Source organism: Harpia harpyja, chromosome 3, assembly GCF_026419915.1.
Source record: "Harpia harpyja isolate bHarHar1 chromosome 3, bHarHar1 primary haplotype, whole genome shotgun sequence".
NCBI lineage: Eukaryota > Metazoa > Chordata > Aves > Accipitriformes > Accipitridae > Harpia > Harpia harpyja.
Window position 1 is genome coordinate 54,171,382 of NC_068942.1, and position 21,494 is coordinate 54,192,875.

The following is a 21,494-nucleotide window of genomic DNA, read 5'->3' on the forward strand; positions in this document are numbered from 1 at the left end:
ACAATGCTATCTCAAAAAAAAGCCCAAGTCTTTTCGTATCTTCTTCCTTTTATGAAACTACCTCAGAAAGTCTCCACCAAACCATTTCATTCTTCAATACTCTGTACAGACTAATAGAAACTTATCCGTAAGACTATCCTCAAATACACTGGTTATAGCATTAATAAGAAAATTTCCAATTATATAAAATGGAAAAATATGATCTATTGCACTTGTGATTTCTGTAATAATCCAACTGAGAATCTGTAGAAATAAAAGCACAGCAACCAAACTGATCCATCTGTAGTAGCTTGTTTTGAATAAATACGAAACACAGGCTTTGAAAAAACAGAACTTTCAAACCTAGTGAGAAGTAAAATACCCTTTCAGGCAACAAGGCACAACATTTGTTAACATTTCAACAACTGTCACCCTTAGTCAAAATGACCTTTTATATTGTAAAGCTTTAAAGATTCACTTACAGTGAATCTTACAGTGCTCCATGATGAAGTGGAAAGGGTCAGCAAGAAAAAAAATTCACCTTAAAGAACAGGACTACAGTTCAAAGCTTCTATTACAGACCTATATACTCCTTGTTAGTAAATTTACTAAGACAAGGTAAGTCACAAACTGTGACAGACCATCTGAAGAACTACATCTTAAACACAAGCTGTGGTGACAAATGAAGAACTGCTAAAAAAATTCAAGCTCTTCCAGGTAAACTGAGGACACCAAGAAGCAGCACATACCAAGTAAGTTGAAAGCTACAGAAATTACACATTTTTCCACTGCCTTCCGCAGTTCTTAGCTGTCAAAAATCAAGATAATATTACTACAAGATTTTGACTTGCACAGAGTTAGTACACAGAGCTAGAGCACAGAGTGATTCTTTAAGGATACTTTAGAAGACAGAATTTTTAAGCGTTCCACTCCATGGCATGTGGGGACTTCAGCAAGGGTCAGTTACAAGAGATGATTAAGAGTCAATGACTGAAGCAGGGCAGAAGCACTGTGGATTCATTCCCTTATTAAAGCATGACATGGCAAATCAATAAAAACTGTTGCAAGTGTGACTGTTAGGACTTAGTAAAGTCGTAACCAGTACATTCATGACCAAACATGGGGATTTCTGGGAGACTCAGGGCTGGATAGAGACAGCTGTTACAGAGAAGTAAGAAGGCCGAATAGTACCAAGTATTATGAGACGTTTTAAGACTTTAGGGGAAATATAGCCGAATTTCTGATATAGCACATTAAAGTAAGCACTGTTCATCTGAAAAAGAAGTCAAGTGTTCCAGACCTTACTGATTACTTTACCAGCTAAATACCTCATCAAGCTGAACTTATACCTACAAAGAGTTTTTTTAAAAAAAAGTCCCCAAAACAACCCTTTTTACAGTGATTAGTTTTACAAACAATGGGTTTGGCAGAACGAAGAATGACACCATCAACACTACTGAAAAGAGTGTAAAGCAGCAACAAGTTAACTTGGCAACACTATACACCTCTTAACTAGTCCTTTCAACAGATATATTCCAAGTTAATTCAAAGCTTGGTCACCAACACACTTTCAGATTTGTGATGAGAATTAGAAATGTTGAAGAGTTGACTTTTAAAAGAAAGCCGCCTCCTGCTAAAGGACTGTTAGAGACTGTTGTACTTGTCTATGAAATCAGAGCAGCTAACCTGATTTAACCAAAAACATTAATTGCATAGGGATTAAAAGAATTAAATACATTGTGAAATTTAAGGACAGTACAGGCCCTTTAAAGTTTTTTTCCTGCAAAAATTTATTTTACTGAGAAGGCTATCTGCAACATTTCGGTTTTGTTAGCACTTTAAAGGCAAAAAGGTTCAAAAAGCATACTCTGAGTAACACTGATCTGACTACAGACAGGCCCATGTGATCTCATGTTTAATAGTTTGCCTATCCTGTACATCAAGTCCCCAACATCTGGGTAACAGAAACCGCTTCGTATCTCACAGTGAAATGGTGAGATGAGGTTTTAAAAATAGGCAGGTATTCAAATTCTGCAGCTATAAATACCAAACAGCTAAAGAAACATAAAACTGAAGCCAAAATTGTCTTCAAGGAGGCAAGTTTTCCAAACGCACCTCAAGCCCACCAGCCCCTCAGAGATATTTCACCTATACTTCCTTTTTTTTTTTTTTTTTTCCCTATTATTCAAGGAAGTTCACCTTTCTGGATGATGCTTACCTTCAAATTCCCTTTCCTGAATGTGAAGTGTGTATCACACAACAAATGTAGCCATTTCGGTTATTCAAGCATATAATATTTAAAATCAGTTGAAATACAGGCCAAAAACAATCACAATTACCTTAGCATGCTTTAATTCCAGTTCTGCTAGTTCCACTAGATTTTTTCTGAACGCTGCAACTCTTCTTGTCTTAAAGTCTATCAGTTCTATAGGAAAAAAAAAAAAATGGATTCATTAACAGTATTATTGCTAGTGCCCTCAACTGTTCACAGACTTTCCTTCAGGATGGAAGAGGTAAAGGGTGAGAAAAGGCAACAGGAAAAAACTCAAATTTAATCTCAGCGCACTCCAGGCTCAAAGATACTGCTACACTATTGGATGAAAGCAAGCCATCATAGCAGGTCCTCATCTCTAGCTAACCTTTTGTGGACACAAAGCTCTTTTGAAAAAAGACTGCAATGTGGATGTTTTTAAACATTTAATTCTCTTATTCCATGTTCACTGCTCTTTCAAGGCTGATATGTGAAAGTCTTTAGGGAAGATACTAAGCTAAAACTAGCATGAAGAACAGAGGAAGCAAGTATGCTTTATGCATATACCTTTGTGGCTAATAGGATCACTCATTCTCCACTGTCTCATTTATAGGAATCATTAGCCAGATTTACAGGCTCTAACAACTCTTAAATTATAAAAACAAAAGAGCATGGTGTTTAAACCTTGAACAAATCTGCCCCAAATAATGAGTCAGATGACTACTAACTCACAACAATCTTAGCCTAAAAAAAAGTGAGTAAGTTTCCAGGAAAAAGGCAACATGTAAATAAGGTTCCTTTTCTCTAGAGCTACTGTAACTCTGCAACTTCAGTGAAATCTCGTTTCATGATCTCTCCCTTTTCTAATGTAGTATCACCTCTACAACAGACTGCTGCCTTCCCAGAAGAATGCATAAAACCAAAAGGAGAATTTCAACAATACTTTAAAAGATTAGGTTTCCCTTTCCTGCTAGCAATTATCATTTTGTATCCTATCCTATGCATATTAAAAAAAAAGTGGTTAACAAATAATTTGCACCTAGACTTTGCTCTGCCTAATGGAGCTACAAGCCACCAAAGGAAAATATCATTTGAACTTTCCAAAATAAGTAAATACTGATTAAAAGATAATAGTTCTGCTTAGGAAACAGAACAAAAATCTATTCTCATTAATAACATCCTAAAATCTGTTGATTTTTGAGTAGTAACATAGGATCAAAGACCACCCAAATACCTTGTTTTGCTGATTCAGAAATTTTCTCAAATTTCTGACAGCATATTTGCTGAGTAGTTTCAGCTTGCAGCACATCTTTATTTTTTGCTCTTGCTTTATCCAATGCCTTATTAGCATTTTCATAATCCACTAGTGACCTAGATCTTCTATATAGGAGATCCTATAAAAAAAAAGCATAAAGGATGTATAGACTTTACACGAATCTACCTAAAGATTTCAGTATATACAAACTAATAAAAAAATCAGATTAATTTTAGTCTTTCTTGCTGTATTCCAGTTCTTACAAAAATATTTGCATTCACTTTACTTCATCCTGCAAGTCACAGGAATGTCCATACTGCATCAGACATGCAATTTAATATTGTTTCGTCTGCATCTTGTCTGACAGAGGCCGGCAACAGATGGCTTAGATGATACTCCAAAAAGCCTAAGAAGGCACAATCATGGGAAATGTCACAGCTTCTTAGATTAGAAACAAACTATATTTAGATTATGTATTTGAAATACACACAGGGCCCACGAAACAGCAGTAGCATTTTTTGTGCAACAGTTATTGCTGTGATCTTCTAACTACAGATATTTTCTGTCAAATGCTTCCTCATTCTGTCATGTTACTTAATCATCTTACATCAAACAACACTAAGAATGAAATTTTCTGTAGGTATAGAATATCAAATTTGCCCCATGTGTTTTTGTATCAGCACTTGCATATCATCTGGAATATTCAATTTTAATAATATTAAAGAACAAGTAGAATTGCTTGCAGTCTACAAGCAGCAAACACATTGCAAACACATGAACAATTCACCAACAGCTCTTCCACTGTTTTTAATTATACTGCACGATTTGGCCTCAATAAGCAGATCACACAGTTCCAGTCTCACAGTCAGCAACTGCATTGTTACTTCTTTGTATATACAACAGAGATACAGGTTTTACAGTTGAGGGAGAAATTGAAGGCTAGAAGTGGCAGCATTTTAACCTATCTACTGTGTATTTCTCAAGATGATCCCTTATATTTTTTTTTTTTTAAAGAAACACTATTTCACTGAACAAAAACTCATAAATTCACCTTAGCAGCTTGAGATTCCCTTAGGTAGTATTTCAGAAGATCAGAAAGTTTAAGATCTTCATCAGCAGATACCCGGGCCTCTATTTTCTGGAAAAACAGTAAGTAAAAGCATCAATTTAAAAACATCCAGACTTTGGGTATTCACTTGTATGATGTAAATACAACGGTACATGACAGATTGTCTTTTTCAAAAACTAAGATCATGCATTTGTGACAGAATACTTAAAGATGCATGAGAAGCAGTATTAGGATTTTGTATTAAAATGTAAGCAATAACCTACTGTGTGAGCAGTAATTGACAACTAGCTTTCTATTTTAAACAATGCTTTCTTCCCAATTTCAATTATATGTATCACACACTAGAAAAACAGCAGAGAAACAAAAACTTATCTAGTATAAAAGAGGTGCACAAGAAGTTTTATGCAGGTTTTCAGATCAAAGGGAAACAAATTTTTAAGGCACCTTTGCAGACTAGTTGTGTAAATGCATGCATTAAATGGCCCAAAAGACCAATAAACTTATTTGCTTGTATTTGAAACAGACATTTCTGTGAATTTAGAAACAGAGTCTGCAAGTGCATTTTTTTAAATCTTAATTTTTTTTAAAAATTCTAGAAGGCAAAATTTTAGGTCAAAGCAATTAATACCATTAATTTTCTTTAAAGTACTTATTTATGCAGATACAACTGTCTGTGTTTAGGAAGTGCACACATTTTTCATTTGAAAGTTTTCCTGATACATGGCATACATCTTCTGCTCTACCAAGCCAAACAAATAAGGCAAAAGAGACAATATATTTGAAAATCTGGTTAGAAACATCAGCAATAGTACTTCTGAGTCAAATAATTGCAGAAACACATCTTGGCTCCAGAAAAAGGCAGCATAACCGCCATTTTTTGGATTAAGGATTACATTTCTTCATTTCTTTTTTCCATAACAAGTTCTGTGATGCCCAGTAACAAGTACCGAAGGCCTCTAAGCATTTTAGAAGAATAGCAGCTTTACTAGTTTATTACATAGAAGACAGGAAGACTGCCTAGAAACGTTTAGTAGACTGAAGACTCGTAAGGATCAAGCATTTTACAAAACAGACGACTGAAATCTTACGCTTTTTCATTCCCTACCACACATTACTTAAATGCTTCATATGGAAGCATCCATAAAACATCCACATATTAATGTCTAGTTGACTCAAGATGTTCTGCCACTTCCAGGATGTACACAAAGAATAATCTAAAAACGTTTCATAGTACATACCCTTGTTTTGTCAAATAACTCTGATACCTTCAGAAAAAACCTGCACAAAGGAAACAGCTTATATTACAACATTAATTTAAACAGTCTAATTTCTAGAACTCCAAATACAATCTGTGTCTGGCAACAAAGACTGTAAAGGCACTGCTTAGAATTGTAATTCACAGAACACAGAGAACATAATAGTTCTAAATTGTAGCAATTGAAACATCTGGGAATTGTACAACTTAAGAAAAGGTAAGGGACAAACAAACCATAACGGATGGATGTTTTTTCACTAAAGAATAATTGCACAGCTCCTCAGGGATTCTTTATGCTTCTGTGAATTAAACCCTAAACATCACCACCCTGTCCTACACTATTATCAAGTGTCCTTCACTCAAATTTGAATGTACTTTTCTTCAGACAATAAACATGACGCATGCCCTACTTGGAATCCAGGGAGGCTGAGCAACAACGTGGCACATCTTCATCACAGGAGACAATACAAGGGTTCAGTGTAACAGCAGTCTGAATTACAGTCAAATCATACTATTTTGACAGAAGACAGATGCGATTCCTGACAGACCCCAACAGACTACATCAAATCTCAATACTATAATCAAAGTAATGGATATGTAAGCTATCACCACATTTGGAAGTGTATCACTATAATTCAGACAAATTAATAAAAATAAGTTAACTTTCATACTCATCTCCTACCTGTTGTCACACTAAGTCTAACATGTGCATGTTCACAAGCATCAACATCTTTAAGCTACTTAACTTTTACTTTCAGATACACCAAACTTCAGATTCAAGCAAATCACTGAAAGATTAAAGGACAAACATCTGTACGTAGAGACCCTCTTCTATTTTCAAAGTTTTAGGGATCTCTGTAGATTCCTTTCTCTTCCTAAAGGCAATAAAATTGCCAGAACAACAGAACATTTTCAAGATGTTGGTACATGGAGCACCCACAAAAATCACTAAACTCAGACTGAGACATGTTCTCGCTGCACGTCAAAGCACTTAAAACACTTAAAAAAAAACCCTGGTGAAAGAGTTAGGGTTTTTTCTTTTTCTATGAGGACTTTTCCATTTCATCTGTGTAATTTTCTACAAACTGCAGAAAACAGATTTTTTTTTTTCCAGACAAATATTAAAGCAAAAATATTAAAGCAGCCTGTTACAGAAATGAAATACTAGAGAAGAAAATCCCTTAATGTGACATAACTATAATAAATTCTGTTTCTCATAACAAGAGATCTACCTATCTCAGCAGGTCACCATTAAGACTGCTACTTAGCAAATTCCCCCATAGGTTATTAACAATATCTTACTTGCATATATCTGTGGAGTCCTGCGTTCCTAATGCATATAATGAAGAACCAATTCTATTATAGTCATCCGCCACATCTAGAAAAACAAACAAGCACTTGTTTTACTATTTCATTCCTCTTCTTTCTGAGAATTTTGAAATTTCTCTTTCTTCAAGAGTAGGTGGGTTTCTAAAAGGAACATGCTTTAACACAAAAGCAGAAATAAAATTTCAATCATGTCACTTATGAAGGATAACTTCACACAATAAACATGGTGCTATCACCAAATCGTGAAGTCTGTAATTTATCTAGGAATACTTAATACGATTAGCACCTGATGGGTAAATTTATTGTGCAACTTTGTTAGGCTTTATTTTGGTGGAAGATGTACAATCTCAATGGCTAAAGTCTGAATTTAAATCTGAATCTAATGTCTAAAGCTATTTGAAAAAATCACAGGCTAACAATAACAAAGAATAAGTCTGTGTGCTTGAGAGCAGTAAATTGAATAAAAACTCCAAACTACCAAAATACAGCGCTGTATGCACCACACCTTTTCTAGCACATGCCTAATTTTCAGGAAACCCTTATCTCATCAACAAGTGGTCACTGGTTGAAGTAGCATTAGTGTTAAAGCATTTTAAAGAATGAAATTAGAGCAGGGTTTGTAAAGAAGGCTGTGTAATTTGACTAGTGAGGTATTGCAGGGTTTGTAAAGAAGGCTGTGTAATTTGACTAGTGAGGTATTGCTATGCAGTAATCATAAAAATAAAATCTTTGCACAGACGGCTTTTTTAAAGAGCTTTTAGTATAAACTCAATGGATGATGAAAACGCTAACAGATCCAAGCAATGAACAGGAAAATATATTTGCTTGTTATTTTTGAAGTTTATATGTCTTTAAACAGATTTTTTTTTTTTAAATAACACAACCTTGTTTAAGCAGATTGAGTGGGTCACCTTCCACCCAATTTATTACTCCATACATCCCAAGGGAATCAGTGCAGCTGGTTACAGTGAAGAGTGTTATTAGGAAGCCATTAACCTCCCTTTCTATTCCTCCCATTTAAACGTAAAAATAGAATTTCTGCTGGAAATAGGAAGTCAGTATCTCTGCAAGCCCTGCAGCTCTCTGTTGATGATAAGTTACCAATAAACTACAGATTGCCCATTTCCAAAACAGGCTTCCCAGGTCATTGCTCTGCTTCTCTAGCCAGAATTTCAAAACGTGCCATTTGTCCCAATTCTCAGGTTGATAAAAGTTGTCAATAAACATCCTAGGTGATTTGAGTCTGAAAACCAGTGAAGCTTTGTCACGAGTTTAATCAATCCTTCCCATCAGATCGTCTACAACCTCATTTCTAACAATTTTCCTAGTTCTACAACCAATGTGAAAGGCTCTCTCACTACCTAAAGTTTGGCACCTAACTACCACGAATGAAGTTCAGTTTTCATTTTAAGAAAGCAAACAAAACACCAGAAACCACTTCCAGTGGCAACTGAATGAAGACACAGGGTCGCTTAGTACTTCATTAAGCCATATCTGACTCTCCCCATCTCCTAGCATAGATACTAAAGCTGCAAAAGACTTGGTCTTCATACACTAGCAAGAGAAGCATCTGAAGAGCTCAGTAAATTCTTGGTTTAATGTCTCATTCAATATCCACTTTAAAGTCCTTACCAATAGAGATTCAGAAAAGGTTTGTGGCCTGTTTTTTTTGTGAACTATATTACTGTAGATAGTGAAGACAGAATCTGCAAATCAGACACAAACTTCAAGAAAGTAGAGAGAATCTAGTAGTTCAATTTTGATTTATCCAGGCACAAAAACTTAAAATCAAGGGCAATAAAGGTCAACCTTTTTCTGAGCTTCTCAAAACACAGTAATCCTAAACCAAACAGAGTAGTCCTAAACCAAAGATTTTCCATTTTCCCAAATAAATGCACTGCACTTGAGATGACTATCTAGAGCTTCCAGAAATCACATCAGCTAGCACTCAGCTCAGGAAGAGAAATTAATAACTAAGTGGAAAATCTCACTTCAGTATGAAAAGGGGTCGTGCAAACCAAGCTACTGAATGTACACATGCCAGTCTCCATTCTAAAAGGCTGAAAAATGGAAACCTGACTTCCCAGTCTAGAACTAATGGCCCAAATAGGAGTTTGCTGCTCAGCAAGGTAATGCAATGCCTAGTGTGCCAAGAAATTGCACTCTGATGAATGCAAGCTCATCCAATCAAGAGCAACTTCATTAGGAGTAAAATCACATATACTGCTATATTACCCACCTTTACACTTTAAAGACTAAGAATCAGACTTCAAAAAAAATATTATTACATAAAGTGTGTTTCTCTTCAAAGGGACAGCACAAAGAATCAAGATATCTTCAGTGTTGCATCAGGCTGTTCTTACTCCATCTAGTCTACTACAGCAAGGGCTACACTTTGAAAGACAAATTAAACTTCTTTAGACTATCCGAAGACTACACTGGGAGAAATTAACTCACTTTTCATGTGCAAAGAGAGAACTAAAAATTACTGTTCCTCATGAACCACTTCTGTACACTTTAATTAGTACTATTTTCACACTGGAAAAAGAACTCACTTTTATGTGATCTTGTCATTTTATCCGATTTGGCAGAGGCATCTTTGACTCGGTTGTGATATTCTACAAGGAATGTTCTTTCATGTTCAAAGAAGTCATCCACATCCTACAAAACACAAGAACAATTTAAAAAACAGGATTTCACTCACTCTGTACAGAGCAATTGCAGAGTAAATTTGCATATATTGCTGTTGCGGTGACAAGAAATGCAATCTATTTTTATTGTCTAAAACACCATCTATGTAAATCGATTTCTTCTTCACTTATTTTATCATGATCTGAAGTTTTATTAAGAATTAAGAATTTGTACCAAGCATCTTAAAGTTCTGGATAACAAACTTGAAGTGAAGGAAATAATTTCACTACTAACTACCACTTTGGTGACAGAAAAATAGAATAAATGTCAAGTACTTAATAAAAGGACATCTACCTAGGAAAAGGGGAGAGGGGAAGAAAGACACCCAGTTGCACAAGATGCTATGGTCACAGCAAAGATGATATGAACTCCTAGCTCAGGAACGCTGATCTTGATGACAGATTTCTTTCAAGTTGGTAAATGTAGGTAAACTTTAATATTTTCTGTATTACAATTTGAGATAGTTGGTTTATATTTATTTAAAAAAACCCTCTAAAATACCACAGATCCTCAGTACCATGGAATAGCCTACAACATGGGCTTTCAATAATGTGCTTATGAAAACTGCTGGTTATTTGGACTTTATATTTTTCTCCAAGTCATAATTAATCCATGGTTATATCCACTTTCCAGCAGTTCTGAAACTCAAGATATTATAACTAGGAACTTTAGCTCCTCTAATTTGTTTGCAAATGGAAAGTTACCACTAGAAAGAAAGGAGATCAAAATCATCTTCTGCAGAATTTATGCTTGTTATAAAACCAACCTTTCAACTTTTAGAAAAGTTGAAATGAAATTGAATTTTCATTAAAATTCTTTTTTTTTTTTTTTTGGTCTCAGTTACATTCTTGCATATACTGGGAAAAATAGTATCACCTCTACTGCTGGTCTTAGCTTTGAAACAGTAGAAGGATGTTACAAGGCTGATAAAATGCATACTGTGTTAGTTAACTTCTAAGCTGCAGCAGTTGCCACTATATAAAATGGCAAGCCAGAACAAAAAACAGATTATCAATAACCTATGGATTAAAAAAAAAAAAAAAAGCTTAATTTCATAAAACAGGGGAAAGAGTACTGAAAGCCCTCTTTCACAGAAGCAATCAGATAGCTCGCAGTTATCACGCATCCAGGGTGACAGGTTCCTTCCCATGCTCTGCCTCTAATTCTTAAGTTACATATTGCTACAAAAATCCCTGCTTCATTAAAAAAAAGGGGAAAACAATGCTAATACATTTTAATTCTTGATATATTAAGCAGTAATCACCTTTACTCCTGAAACAATGACACCATCTGCTGATTTAACCATATTTTTAAAGAAGTCTTCGAGTTTCTCTTTCTTATTTTTCCCACGAACACTCAACTGAAAAAACAAATTCATTTATGAAGTTAGTTCATCTTCCGGAGGCAATAAAAGCTTTTAAAAAAAAAAAAAAATAGAACTACATACCACAACTTGCTACTCCTAAATCAGTTTTCCTGCTCTCTGCTTAGTCTTATACTCTGCATGAACGGAAACAGGGCACCATGCACCCATAATGACAGAATTTACTAGACTGTTCTTTATCACTTAAGATACTATTCTGGGGGTGGGGAAATCAGCAACATTCTAACACCTACAGATAATACCAAATGTATAAGGTGTTATACATTTAGTTATCAGCAATGCAGTATTTATCACACACAGTATGGCTGTTGAGTTAACCTAGCATAATCAAGTTTTGCTCTTTTAAGTGTAAAATGGCAGATCTTTGACTTTCAGAAACTACAGAAGCATTTACCCCTCACTGCACAGAGGATAATGTTGGTTTCAGCCTCCTCATGCTCTTCCTGTCTACCTGTATTTGCCCAATTTAGGTAAACCGAGTTCCTGAACCAGTAAGCATTTCTACAGGAAGCAACAAGAGGATCCTCTGTAACATATTTTGAAGTTGAGCATGTACTCAGTTGAGCCAATCTTTGTAATGATTTCTTCAACATTCAATGCTGATTTCTGCAATTTTAAAAAGCAACTAAAAACTGTTTGCAGAATATGAGCAACCACTAACTCCAACACTAAAGAGTTGTTATGAATCCAGAAAGTCCTCTCCTTTAACTCAAAATTAGATAGCAACTCAGTATGTAACATGTGGATAGCCACACTAGTCCAATATCTAGAAAAAAATTAACCAAATTTTCACCTACATTGTTAACAAAAAGGCTTTACTTATCAGAACATTTCATTAGAAATCCTCTCTAGTTTTGTTAGCAACAGAATTTAATCCACAGTTCCAAATGCTAAAAATTAGCATTCTGTCTTTGTTGCATCATCCTTCCCCGTAAAAAAAAAAAAAAAAAAAATTCAGTCAAAGAGTGGACAAGTATAACATCATGTGAAATCAGCACCAAAAGCTAATCTTTTTAATCCAAAACATACTGGATTCCCATTAATATTTTTGATGCTGAGGCTAGAGCATATAGGGCATTTGGTTCCCCAGGTGGCAGGAAAAATGAACTCCTACAGACTAAATGAATTTCTAACTTTTACAATACAAATATGTCTGGTATGAAGGAATTGATGCAATTTGCTCCAGGAGGTAAAGCCCCCTTAATCAGTTTTCCACCCTACCATTAAAGTACATCTTGATTTCGACTGCCAGCAATTCAGTTTTCAATACTCACATCCTGATTATATTCCAAGAATACATGGAAATTTAAATCCTTTCTCAAAATAGGGTGTGCTGCCACGCGACACAAAAACACTTCATGCATTGCAACTGTCTTCTTGAATATTGCCAAATATTCACTGAAAACAAGAAACAATACAGACATAAGAAATTCACATGAAGCAATTAAGTTTGAGATAAGCCTAGGAGCAGCTTTAAGACATCCTCAGTCAGGATACAAAATTATAAGCTGATATAGCAGAGGTTATCACTCCAATATTTGATATATACATAAGTAAATAGTACAACAGTAATACTAGGGGGAAATTCAAAGCCCTAACATATTAAAGAGAGACTTTTAATGAAGATTCAACAAATACATTCTAATTCTTAATGCTAGCTAACACAGACTGGTTTGCTGAAAGTGTAACCTCATTTAATTGTCCTTTCCCCAACTCCCCAAAAATCAAGAAATTGAGATACAGACTACAGTCACTAGGCACTATGTAGCTGATATGCAAATTCCTTCCTCCCCATCTCCATCCCCTTGCCTATTTGCACCCTCCTTACTTATTTAAATGTTCATGTAGTTTTGTTAGCTGTTCGGATAGTAGTCTTTTATTCCATGTTAAAGCACCTAGGCTTTTTGGGCTGAAGCTTACGTGGATGTCTTGCTTCATAGTGGTTCTAAAAGTGGAATTAAGCGCTGCATTTGGTAGGTACAACCAAAAAAAAAAAATCACGTTTAACCATGACAATCACATAGTTGCCCAGTTCAGCCAACTCAACTTTAAAGCAATTACTCATTTGTGATTTAATTAAGAGGAAAGCATTCTTATCAATACAAGATTGCTAGAATTCATTTTGCTTTGCAAATCCAATGAATAAGATGTAACTTGTCCAGAAATGAGGAAGGCGCTCTTTTCCCCATTTTGAGGTCAAATGGTGAAATGATAATCAACACTTTTGCTTCCACTATGTGCAAGGAGGTTAAGATTTACATACCAGCAAACCAGCAGGGCCAGTGTTGGGAGATGTTTGATCTCAGTGAGAGTAGTAGTCATTCAGTGAAGACAAAAAAGGAGGATGCAGAGGATGGAGGTGGCAGTAGAAGAAACCCAAAGTTTTCTGTGTTATCCAACCCCTAACCAGACCACAAGAGAATCATGATCAGGGCCGCTGGAAAACCACAGATTCTTTAAAATTTATAGTGTTTTGCTAATTTTCAGTTTTCTGCATATGAAGTGTATATCTACTCTGCTATAAATTATATTGTACGTAACACCAATACAGAGCTTTTTAAGACATTTGCTCACAGCAGCTGGAGTTCGGAGAGAAAGCAGCAGTTCTAAGAGTTCAAGGTACTTTTCTCGCCAATCCAGAGCTCTTCATAGAAGCAGTCTAGAAGCAGTGTAAATATACACTTGAAAACTGAAACCAATGACAGGAAAAAGATCAAAGTGGTGAATGCATGATAAGGAAAGGGGATGAAGCAAGGAGAAACTTCACTGTGTAACTCAACATGGAACAAAAAGCCTTAGAGCAGATATTTCAATACACATTAAATTCACAGTAAAGGAAAATACTATTTTCAGGAAGTAATTCTCCTTGTGCAAAAAAAAAAAAAAAAAGGGAGTGTCAATGAAAAAAGTATCTTCTAGTAATCTCCATATTTCCTGAGGAACAGAAGGTTGGCATCTATGTTTACAGTACCAACCACATGCAAAAAACCCTAGTTCAATCACTACATGTATAAACCTTAAAGTCTCATTATGCTTATAAAATGTGGAACACCAAAACTAAAAAAAATAGATATTACCTCCTCCCTTTGTAGGTGTTCTGTGAAGAAAAGGATGTAACTAGGTTTTTTTCCTTATAAAAGAATGCTCAGGAACAAGCTGGGGGGATGGGGTTCCTGTTTCAGAAGATCTTCCATGAAATTATTTCTACAATTTTCCTAATGGCTCTGATCATGATCACTAAGATAACACTGGTTATGTAGCAACTGGATTCTCAAGCCTATATCTCAGAGAACCATTACAGCTAAATCAGAAACATGGGACAGCAAAACAGCATTAAAAGTTGAGGGATATAAAAAAAAAAAAGTAGTAATCAAGTCTACATACGCCTCCAGTTCTTGTTTCATCTTGGTGAATTCTTCTTTAGTCATTGATCCTTCCCCTTCTCCAAGTTTCTGCAATTTCTCCCTTGAGGCATCAAAGTCAGGCCTGGGTGGTGCCGGTGGAATCTGGAATTGAATCAAAATTTTTTTAATTGCTCATCTTCTCAAACAACATCCGTTCAGTACAGGAACTGTAGATTGCCTGCAGCTTTTTAATATATGGCTCTCTTTCATCATTCATTACAGCATTTATGGATAAAGTCTCTCATTCATGAGTTAGACATGCTGCATTACTGTACCAATTTTGGCCAAGTGTCCTTGAAGATTACTAAAATATTAACTAATGGCTTCAGTAGTTTAATTACAAGAGAAACCAAATAATACCTAGCTTTCCCATGACAATGAATTAAAACTTGAAATCATTATTTTATAATTAGTTTTAACTTATTTGGTAAGGATTATTTCTTGTTTAAAGAAAAAAAAAAGAATTCCACAATGGTTTTCTCACCATCCATTTATAAATCCCCAAAACTTTAAACCAAAAAAACCATTCCATATTGTTTGCAGGCACTAGTTTTTTCTTACAGCACTGTTGACATTAAAGATACATCTGTTGAAATAACAAAGCACATGGTAAAGAAGTCTGTAGGTTAATCTTGTAATATAGTGTATTAACATTGGAAGAAAAAACACCACAGTCAAACTAATCCTGAATTGCTATCAGTAAATGGACACAGAACAAAGCTAAACCATGCTTAAATTTTAGTTCACCGATATTTGCCCATTACATTAATGCATTACAAAAAAGAAAAATCCAGCATCTGTGCAGTCAACTGTCTGAAACTAGTTATTACCACACTGAAGGTCTAGTCACTTCAAATAGTTTTTCTCACTAAAAAAGACTAGCTCACGAATGGTATGACACATCACAGATTATATTCATCATTATAATAGTCAATTAGAAATACACGTTTACCTTCTAAACCAGTACACACACCCCCAAAACACAAAATGAATACCTAACTTTCACACCAAGATGACAAATATTCCTATTTGTAATTAAAGTATGAACAGCAGCACCCATTTTTAATAGGCAGTATTGCAAGGTGACTATTTTGGGACTTCTGTTCCCCGGAGGCCTGAAATGAACTTCAAAACACAAGTTGTTGTGTATTAAGGTTCTCTGTAGTTCTAGGTGGTATTTGGGGGGGGGCGGTGTCCCCTCCAACTGATTTACAGTAAAATTATTCTGATCTTCACAATGAAAACTGGAAAAGTCTAATTACTAGAGCTCAGTTACTGCACTCTGCCATTCCAGCTAAAACAAAGGCAACATGAAACTTGTAACTACGTTAAACATAAGCTTGTAAAAACAATACCACCAAGTTATACAGTTCACCTATGTCCCACACTTTTAACACAGTGGACTAAAAATACACTTGGATACAGTTTAAACTACTCACTCCTTAGGAGTGAAAGGCAAGAAAGTACAACAACTACAGTAACTTTCCTGCAAGCTTCCTTCAACCATTAATTTTGTGTAATTGCATAAAATGAAGTATTAGAGCATCCAATTTGATTTTAGAAGGAATGAACATCTGCTATTTCCATTGCATTTAAAGCAGTCACAAGTACTTTTGATACAGCCCACAGAAAACAGTGCACATAAACAAAAAGAAACTGTTAATACTTACAATATAGCCAGCATAGTCCTCATTCTCAACAAAAGAATCATGAAGCCAAATAAACTCTTCATGTTGCCGGACAACAGAAAATTCATTTTGTTTGAAATTCGGTAAGGAACTCTAGAAGGGGAAAAGGAGGAAGAATTATGAAAAACAACCCCAAACAAATACACAAAACAGAACAAAGAAACCCACAACGTTTTCATTACTGTATGAAAAACACCTTGAAGTAACAACAAAAACATCCCTGTAAAAATAATCCAATCATCCAAGTAAGGATTTGACCAAAAAGAAGTTTGCACAGCAATAATTACCCCATCTTAATTAGTGCATCAATCAATTGGAATGGGTTGCCCAAAGAGGCTGTGAAGTCTCCGCCCTTGGAGATATTCAAAACCCAAAGGGACAAGTCCTGAGCAATGTGCTCTGGTTCACCCTGATTTAATGGTGGGAGTGAGGGAGATGGGACTAAATTATCTCCAGAAATTTTATTCAACCTCAACTATTCTATGATTGAGATCTATAAACATTCAAATCTAAAAAAAGAAGAAAAGCCATAAATAACCAGTACCTAAAAATTATTCTTGCATGTAACTCCATTATGAAATACATTTTTAGAATCTAAAACCATGACTAATATAATAAAAAATATACTGAAGAATACTGAGGTATACTGAAGATTCTACCTGCAAATAGGCCAATTAATAAGCATGGGAAGGGCATGACAACACATCAGTACAAAGAACTGAACATCAGTTTTTTCTAAACAGTTTTTTAACCTCTTAACTTTTTAGCCATCTTTTTCTTAAGCACTGCAGCTACACAGTCTCTTAAACATGAGATACCACTACTTTCTCATTTCCTTTGGATTGTGTTACACTTGTTTCAATAAACAGTTTAAGCAAACTTTCTTTTCTATATAGTTAAGAATATGTTCAGTGTACAAACCCAGGCTTTTACCTTTGTATGGACAGTGAATTTCACTTTGTCCCTCTCACTGAGTGCATCTGAGATATCCACTTGCAGAGCAGCATCAGTCTGGAGATCTACATTTATTGCTCTAAGCTAAACAAAGAAAAATCTATTTAGCTTAAATTAAAAAAAAAAAAAAAAAAAAAGAGTTAATATATTTCCTTATTCATCCCTTGAGAAGAACCCTGATCCTGCAATTCTCAATATCCTTAAAAGACTGAAGATAGATTATTAAAAACCCCAACATTAAAAGATTATTTCCAGTGGAAAAAGAAATTCCAGTCGTACTCCTTATGGCACACATGACCATACAAATAATTTCCTTTACCATACTGCTTGTTAGTGCACTATTTTCATTTCTGTGTATTGTTAACCTGCTAGTAATTGAGATGAGCAAGACAAAGTACATTTACAGACAGCAGCAAGTTCAGTAGGTCTTTCTCTTCGTTTCACCTGCTCCCCCAAACTGACAACCTGCTGTAAGTAAATGTACTTGTAAAGGTAATTATAAAGGTACTAAGAGTTGAAAAGGTACTTTTAAGGAGAAAAGCAGTCTTATACTTCAAAGAAGCAAGAGCTATTAAAAACCTGGTTTATTCACATTGTCTTACACTATTCTTTTGTTTGACATTTCCCATGATATACTGAAAAAGCCAAAAAAAAAAAAAAATCCTGAACTTCACGTAGCTAAGTCTCCTTGGAAATATTTTGCTGGAAAAAAAAAAACCAAAACAACACAAAACAAAAACCCAAACCCAAGATTTCAACCTCTTCAAAATCAGCACAAGAAATGGCAAAAGTGCAAGGAATACACATTTTTTTTTTTTCACAAGACGTGAAACCTGAACTCTCTCACAAAATAATTCCAAAGTCACATTGAAAAGAAAATGAGACAACAATCAAATATAGAAAAATTGGAAGATTATCTGAGTACCACAATGTTTGGCAGTAACTGGACCAAAGGTTTCAACAGTACTTGATGAAACTAACCTCATCTAGAACCCAACTGGAAATTCAAGTCCCCTCACCCTTGCACCCTTGTTGTTCTAGAGCAATTTGACCCATGACAATTTCATCATCATGATCAACAGACATTCAGAATATTTTTACAAGTACTAAGGCTAACTTTGAAATCTTCTCCAATAGCATTGTCAAAAAATATTTTAATGTCATATTCATGAGGCTTACTTTTTACTGAGAGGCTGTTTTCTTTGATGCTGCATTTTTTCTAGAAATACTACATTCTACAGTATAAAACTGCTTTGCCATACAAAGATACAGACTTTTTCCTGCCAAATTTTTCAGGACTGCATTTTGAAGTCCATACTCAAGTACAAAAATACTTTTAAGTATCAGCAACACACAGTACTAAGGTTATACATGAGCAGACTTTGAAGGTAACACTGCAAGGCACTGGAACAGCACTAGGAGAGAAGTATCAACCGCCACATCTTGTTTTCTGCCAGTTATCTTAATCCTTATCTTAAATCATAGTGGTCAGCTCCCACTCTAGTTTTAACCTCAATGCATGGACAATTCTGCTGCCTATGTAGCAGCAACCAGATTAATACATCTTAGAAATAATGTATTAAAGTAAACCAAAATCATACACTAACATATTCTGCTAGGCTAGCAAAATGTAACAGTTCAATAGCTATTACACAAATAGCAATAGCTTTTCCTTACAGCAAAGTTGGAAATCATTAAAACCACTGCACAGTAACATATTCACACATGTGATTCAGGCATCGCTTTTTGTTTTGTTTTCCTAAGGTTTAGGGGATCACTGCCTCACACAAAGGCATATTATCATGCAACAATCCATTGCAGATCACTTCCCAGAGGCAGAATCTGATAGCTCCTACTGAGTTTCCAATGTGCTTAACATCTAATTTAGGAAAGAAAAATATAATCTGACATACCAATGTCTGCCTTATGTCATGACACCACATTTTTCAGCTTGTAAAAAAGTTTTTAGTGGTTACACTGTCTGGGGTACTGTTTGTTTTTCTCCGGTCCCCCAGAATACATTTAACAAACAGAGTAATCTCAGCAAATAATCTGGATTATCCAAATGGTATTTTTGCAGTCTTTCACAGGTCACAAAAATTGCTACTAAAATATTTCTTTTCCCTCCTTTTTTAAAAAGTGGTACAATACAAAATTCTAAGATTCAGTACAACAGCTGTTCAAGTTTGTCACTAGTGCATATGCAGTCTCTAGTGCAGCACACCCTGGCTGTGTGCACTACTCACAACTTTAGAAACAAAATGCTTATCTGTGCTGAGAAAATTAAGAGCTACCTAAACGTGACAACATCACTCATGACATAAAACTGTAAAAGACTATTTGTTTGATTTATACTGAATTAAGTTTGTAACAGTTTTGAAGAGTTTAATCATATGTTAAATTATGCTGTGTAGCTTGACTACCAACGGGGAACATTTTCATCTGCAATGGTAATGAAGCATTTATGAAAGGTGTCAAAGACAATCAGAAAGTTGAAGGACTTTAAATGTATTCATGTGACACAATGGTTCACGTTGCATTATTGGAAATTAAATTCACAAACAACATCACACAACAAACTTAAGCAATCTCTTCATCACTACTTCCAAAAGAAAACCACCACCAATTGATAGTTTTCTAGTCATGAAGGGAGTAGAAAATGAAAAGAAAAAAAAAAAGCTACAAAACCTGATTTGGATGAAAAGTCTGATTTGGATAAAAACTAAAACGTAAGTGCCTTAAATTCTGAAAAAAATGGAGGTGGGATACAGTCCTTTTGTACCTTGCCCCCCCTCCCCCCAGTCTAATACATACAACGTAGCACAATAATTTTATGCTTAGATACATGCTCTACACCCATGCCAAACAACTTGCAAAACAAAACCTAATTTAATTTAGCTGCTTTACAGTTTCCTGTGCTATACCAAGAAAGTCCCTGTTTTATTCAAAGGATCTAGAAAATACCAGAAGCCAAAACCAGGGCTAAGTGATGTTACAGTACTAAAAGAGAACACAATGCAAGTAGAGGATTTAGCACCTAAGCTCTTGCTCAAGGATCAATTATACTTCAAATGATAATGGAAGGAAGCTTGTAGAGACAAGGGAAACAACCAAACCTTACATTCCCGGGTAATGTCATCAGTTAACAACAGCAACTTCTATACTCTAAGCTCTTTCAAAAATGTTAGAGAAAAGGACCCTTTCTTCAGTGGGTTCTTTACAGGCAGATAAATACACAGAGCAAGGGAAACAAACAATACTTTTACAACAAAAGATTACAAAGTGTCTTCACAGCATTGAGTTTCTAGCAGACCTGTTCTAAGGGATAGCTCATTTCCCCCAAATGAGGAGACGAGCATTAGCCAAGTCGGCTAAAGTTTATAAAGATATAAAATACACAAGACAATACTAGTAGAGCAATACTATACCACCTTTCAAAGCACGTATTGTTTACGTTAGTGAGAGCACAAAAAACCCCAACAGGAACCAAGTTACTCCAAGCAAACTCAATAGTATCTTCCTAAGTGAGATTTAGAAAAGCAATTCCCCTAAGTTCATTTTATGCACACCATTTATAATAAGTTCCTTCTACAGACCACCCACTGCTACTTCCTCAAAGATGATTCTCAGTGCTTTGTTTTACAATTCTCCGGAAAAGGCTCCATATGGTATAACACAATTGTTTGAGAATTACTGTTCTATGTGGCATCAACATAATTTCCAGCCCACTTTTCCATCCCATCACCCCCGTGTTAAACTTAACTCAGCTGCAGCTGACCAACATGACTCTGAAGAGTTAAAAGTACAGTTGTCATAGCTATATCTGAATTCTAGAGAGGAAAGAGTACTGATTTGCAAAACTAAAAGCTCAATTACTCTAACCAGAAGTTGCCATCCGTGCTTTCAAATAAAGGCTTGACCTACTACTTGTTTTTTAATCGCAAACAGAGGAAGGCGACAAATCAGAACCAGGAAAACACTTTATGAAAAGCTGTTTATTTTTACTACTGCTACTAAGAAAAAAGTTATGGTTTTGAGGATTAAAGCACAACAAATCTGTCCATGAGCAGACTGCCAGTGTTGCTTTTGATTAGATTTTCTGTATCACAATCAAAATCAGGCAGATAACCTGTGTTTTAGCCCCAGGAATTTACACAGCAGTGAAAAAAATAAAACTCCAGAGTGACTGAAAATAAGAAACCTAAAAAAATTAGGGAAAGGAGGAGGACACTGTT

At 35.3% G+C, this 21,494-nt stretch overlaps 1 protein-coding gene across 3 annotated transcripts in view; it reads right to left on the minus strand.

Moving 5' to 3' along the window:
* The window catches only part of SNX6 (sorting nexin 6), a 29,279-nt gene that overhangs the window by 5,933 nt on the left and 1,852 nt on the right, over positions 1 to 21,494 (minus strand). For 2 of the 3 annotated variants that reach the window (XM_052782592.1, XM_052782591.1), the window contains exons 3-13: positions 17,239 to 17,343; positions 16,288 to 16,398; positions 14,598 to 14,719; positions 12,488 to 12,611; positions 11,094 to 11,189; positions 9,694 to 9,799; positions 7,112 to 7,187; positions 5,793 to 5,832; positions 4,537 to 4,623; positions 3,465 to 3,624; positions 2,319 to 2,404 (exon numbers count right to left, since the gene is read on the minus strand). In XM_052782592.1, coding sequence (XP_052638552.1) covers positions 2,319 to 2,404; positions 3,465 to 3,624; positions 4,537 to 4,623; positions 5,793 to 5,832; positions 7,112 to 7,187; positions 9,694 to 9,799; positions 11,094 to 11,189; positions 12,488 to 12,611; positions 14,598 to 14,719; positions 16,288 to 16,398; positions 17,239 to 17,343 — 1,113 coding nt within the window. Of the gene's footprint in view, positions 1 to 2,318; positions 2,405 to 3,464; positions 3,625 to 4,536; positions 4,624 to 5,792; positions 5,833 to 7,111; positions 7,188 to 9,693; positions 9,800 to 11,093; positions 11,190 to 12,487; positions 12,612 to 14,597; positions 14,720 to 16,287; positions 16,399 to 17,238; positions 17,368 to 21,494 lie in introns of all 3 variants that reach the window. The other variant, XM_052782593.1, reaches the window with a different exon arrangement.